At 56.2% G+C, this 4,019-nt stretch overlaps 1 protein-coding gene across 1 annotated transcript in view; it reads right to left on the reverse strand.

Moving 5' to 3' along the window:
* Positions 1 to 3,810, reverse strand: part of LOC104158874 (alpha-1-acid glycoprotein 8-like) — a gene marked incomplete at its 5' end in the record, with an annotated part of 4,671 nt that extends 861 nt beyond the window's left edge. Inside the window, 4 exons of the mRNA XM_009696634.1 lie at positions 1,100 to 1,203; positions 1,983 to 2,093; positions 2,936 to 3,009; positions 3,668 to 3,810. Of these exons, the coding sequence (XP_009694936.1) occupies positions 1,100 to 1,203; positions 1,983 to 2,093; positions 2,936 to 3,009; positions 3,668 to 3,810 (432 nt within the window). The remainder of the gene's footprint in view (positions 1 to 1,099; positions 1,204 to 1,982; positions 2,094 to 2,935; positions 3,010 to 3,667) is intronic.
* Between the last annotated feature and the right edge of the window lie 209 nt (positions 3,811 to 4,019).

A 4,019-nucleotide genomic window follows, 5' to 3' on the forward strand; every position in this document is an offset into this window, starting at 1 on the left:
ACGGGGAGAGCAGACCTGCCCCTGCCCTTGCCCCATCACCAGGGTTTTGACCTGTGCCTGTATCCCTGTCCCTGGTTCCCCAGAACCTGCAGGGAATATCTCTGAAAGAAGCATCTTGAGGCTGGGGGCTATATTGGGGGGCCATGTCAGGTCTGTCCCGGCTGCTCAGAGTGGGGTTTTGGGCACCTCTGGAAGCTCAGAGTCTCCTGAGTGGATGAGCAAATGGCCAGGACAGGAACGAACAGGAAAAGGTAAGGTATTTTTCACTTTGCCAAAGGGAGCCCTCTCAAGCTGACTTGGGGACTGGGTCATCCGTGGGATAAAATACCGTAAATCAGGTAGCAGAAGTTAGGGCTAGGGCTGGGTCCGGTTAATGTTTTGATGGAAAAACTAAAGGAAAAATTCTGGGTTTGTGGGATTGGAAGCTGTTGCTTCTTTCCTGATGTCCCATGGGGCTGGACCCCAGCCCAAAAGGAGCCTCTGTGCTGGACGCCCCCGTGCTGGGGCGGGAGGGGGGCTGGTTTGTGTGGTCTTCCCGAACCCCATTTACAGCCAGGCAGGCTGTGAACCCGCTCGTCACGCAGCACCTCGGGGTGCCAGAAAAGGAAATCCCAATCTGAAAACAACCTGAGGTTTTTAGGGGTTTTAAATGGTTGTGGCTTCAGCTGGAGCGGGGGCATACAGTGCCCCCGGGCACCGGCCCCTCCTGCCCCTTGCTGCAGCTCCTGGGGGGGGCTGGCATCTGCTGGGGGGGCCAAAATCGGGAATTTCAGGGCAAAAATCCCGTGCTTTGGCTATCTCCCCTCTGGCAGGGGGAGGCAGGCGGTTACCAGGTTTCCCACTGGAGATGCTCAGGTTCAGGTTTTTGCTTTGAGGAGTCACGTACTGGGGGGGTGGTGGTGTTATTTTAAACCATTGTCACTGTCGAAGCAAGCCTGGGTTTATTTAGTCCTTTAAATCATTTCCACCACCTTGAAAATCTCTCTCCAAGACCCCAGTTTGGCAGCTGGAGCTACAGCCCGGGGTCTTGGCACCCCTGCCTGCGGTGGGGGCTGCGGCAGCTCTGCCGACCCTCGCCCACCCGTGAGCAGCCACGTACCGTTTTCCACGGCGCGTACACGATCTCCTCTTCGCTCAGCCCCAGGCACTTGGCCTGGTGCTCGAACCCTTCCCGGTGGGCTGTGCTCGCGCTCAGGTTTCGGGCTGGGAAAAGAGAAGCGTTTGCCAGGTGTTAAATATGGACTGGGGGCCTCGGCATGGCCCTTCGTACCACATCCCTGCCCTTGCTGCCTCCCTTCCCCGTGCGCCCACCAACGCTTGCTGTGGACGTGGTCTCTGCCGGGGTCTCTCACCCCCACGGTGAATACACCCGAACAAAATCAACCTCGGGCATCACTTTTTTTAACCCTCGCTCTGATCCTGTCTGCTTTAAGGGGTTGCAGGATAGTCTTATACTCCTGGGGCATTGGGAGGGACTGAGGATGAGTATGGAGGCAGTTTTCTGTACGTGTCTTCGGACGCTTTTAAACAACTGCTTTGCAGCTTGGAAGGGCAACGGGAGGCTTTATCGAGGTCTAAAATGCTGCGTTATGGGGCTGTGGGTTGATCTGATCGGCTTTGCCTATGCCGGTACTGCAAAGCCACGTCCTCTGCCCTGGGAGGTAAGTACTGAAAAATCATGATTGGCTTGAAAATACCGAGATTTTACAAAGATATCGATGCTGAATTGTATTTGCTTCCTGTTCTTTGAATATTTATGGTGTAAGTGGGTTTTGTCTTTAACTTGGTCTTTCTGCTCTGCCAAGAGATTTAGTTTTTAATGGGATTTGTAAATACTCCTGTGACCTCTGGAGCAGCGGTCTCGGGAACATCACTGCCTGTTGGTGAAACTAAGTTGCTGTGTGGTTTTAGCTGATAATTTTGTGTGCGTGTTTTGGTGTCCCATGATAGCTTTAAGTTACTTTAGGCTGGAGTTTGCGTACCATAGAGATACAGCCCTGCATACGTCCTTTCCCTCTGCAGTTGGTACTGGATGAGTAGAACATCTTCAGAGCTGAGGTTCATCAGCGTCCCCATGGTTTGCTGGGTCTTGGCTTTGAAAGAGCAGCGTCAGGGTTGGGAACAGCCACAATATTCAGATTTTCAGTGCTGCAGTAGCGATAGACCGCAGCCCGGGTGCGGGTGATGCCAGTAACCCCCGGGGTCCAGCCCTTAGCAGGGAGCGAGGACAAACGCCCTGACATGGGGCGACTTGTTCGGCTCTTGGTTTGTTTGAATCGTATTTCTTAAATGAGAAGGACCCAAAGTCACCCAGCTCCTGTCCGACCGTCACAACGTGCTGGACGGCGTGGCTCGCTGGTGCTCGGGGTACGAGCCTGGCCCCGAGTGCCCGACCTTGCAGGTTGGGGGGGGCTGCAAAAATGGGGAGAATCTGTCCCCTGCTCACAGCCGTGCTGTCCTGGGGGTCAGTGCGAACTGTATCTCGGGGGGTTTGCGGTTCCCACCCCAAATGGCTCAGCCCATTTCCTCAGTGAGGAGGAAACAGTTCAGAATGTGGGGCTTCATTAAGTGCTGAAACCTGCCACAAATGTTCCCCTCCTTTCCCTGAAGGATTGCAAAATAGCTTTACAAACGAGGTGGTCTTCTCCTACGGGGATGGGAGCAGGTTTGCTCCTTGCTCCCGGCACGGTATTGCTTCATAGGGTTTAGGGCGGCTTCGTGGCTTTGGCCGCAGTCCCCAGGGTGCCCCAGGAAGGTGCCCCCGGCCCTGGGGAGCCGTCTGGAGTCCACCGAGGCTTCAAACAGATGAAGCGACCCAGGAATAAAATGCATCAGATGATATAAAACATGGACATGGGCCCTTTGTGTGCCTCAGCCCATCCAAAAAACGGACTGGGTGATAACCCCGATGGCTGTGCCCGCCGGCGCTGCTCACCGTGCTTCACCAGCGTGGTGTTACCGGCGGCGATTTCGAAGTAGGTGTAGTTGTTGGTGAGACATTGGTCCCCCCTGGAGAGAGAGAGGGTGATGGAGGAAAGGGGAGCGGAGACCCCCTGCCGTGGGCTGGGAAGGACCAGCAGAGCCCTGGCCACGTCAGGGGGCATCTGCCAGCTCCTCCGCAGCGTTAATTGCTCTCGCCGTTAAAGTGAAGCCATTTCTGCCGTGCATTTGTCTGACCTCCACCTGCAGCTCGTGGTCCCAGCTCCTTGGAGACAAGGCATTTTCCACCTCAAAATAACTGAAACTGGGAAGAGCTGCCTGCGTTGGCACAGAAAAATTCACGCCCTTAAAGTCTGACCGTGGGGCAGAAACAGCTTTCAGTCCTCGGCAGAGTTGGCAGCCGCGGCGCAGGGACCTCTGGAGAGGTCTTCTCCTCCGGAGAGGTCTTCTCCTCACCTGTGTCCTCCAGCATCCACGCCTGCAGGACTTAGTGCCTGCGCCCTGCAAAATTTGCCTAAACCGGGGGGTGGGTGGGTGTTGAAGTAAATAAAAGAAGGGGTGAGGAAGAGAGGGGACAGGGGAGAAGGCATGAAGCGGCCAGGGGAGACACTCTCCTTGGGGAAAAAACCAGCCTGAAACCGTGCTCGTGTCTTGTGTTGAAACGGCTGCGGGGGGCGGCGTGTGGGGGGAGATGGGTTGGGGCAGAGACCCGAGGGCCGCATCTTACACGGCCACGCGCTGGGTGATGGGCAGCTCCTGCTCGCCGGCGCGGGGCTCCACGTGGAGGTAGCCGTGGTCGATGAGCAGCATCTCCAGGAGGTGCTGGGGGAACTGGGCGGCCCCGGCCACGTACAGCCACGTCCCCAGCAGCTGCGGGGAGAGAGGGGCAGGGTGGTGAGAGCTTTTGGGTTTGCGAGGGGAGCTTTGGGGAAAAGGTTTCCACCATCCCCGTGGCAAAATTGTTATTTTTGACCTCGGTACTCTGCGAGTTTTCCCTCTTGCGCTGCGTTGGCAGCAACAGAATGAAACCCGTGCAAATACGCGGCAGGGAGGGGGGAAAATAGCTGAACCTCGGGATT

This window comes from Cariama cristata, unplaced genomic scaffold, assembly GCF_000690535.1.
Source record: "Cariama cristata isolate BGI_N322 unplaced genomic scaffold, ASM69053v1 scaffold31223, whole genome shotgun sequence".
Taxonomy (NCBI): Eukaryota; Metazoa; Chordata; class Aves; order Cariamiformes; family Cariamidae; genus Cariama; species Cariama cristata.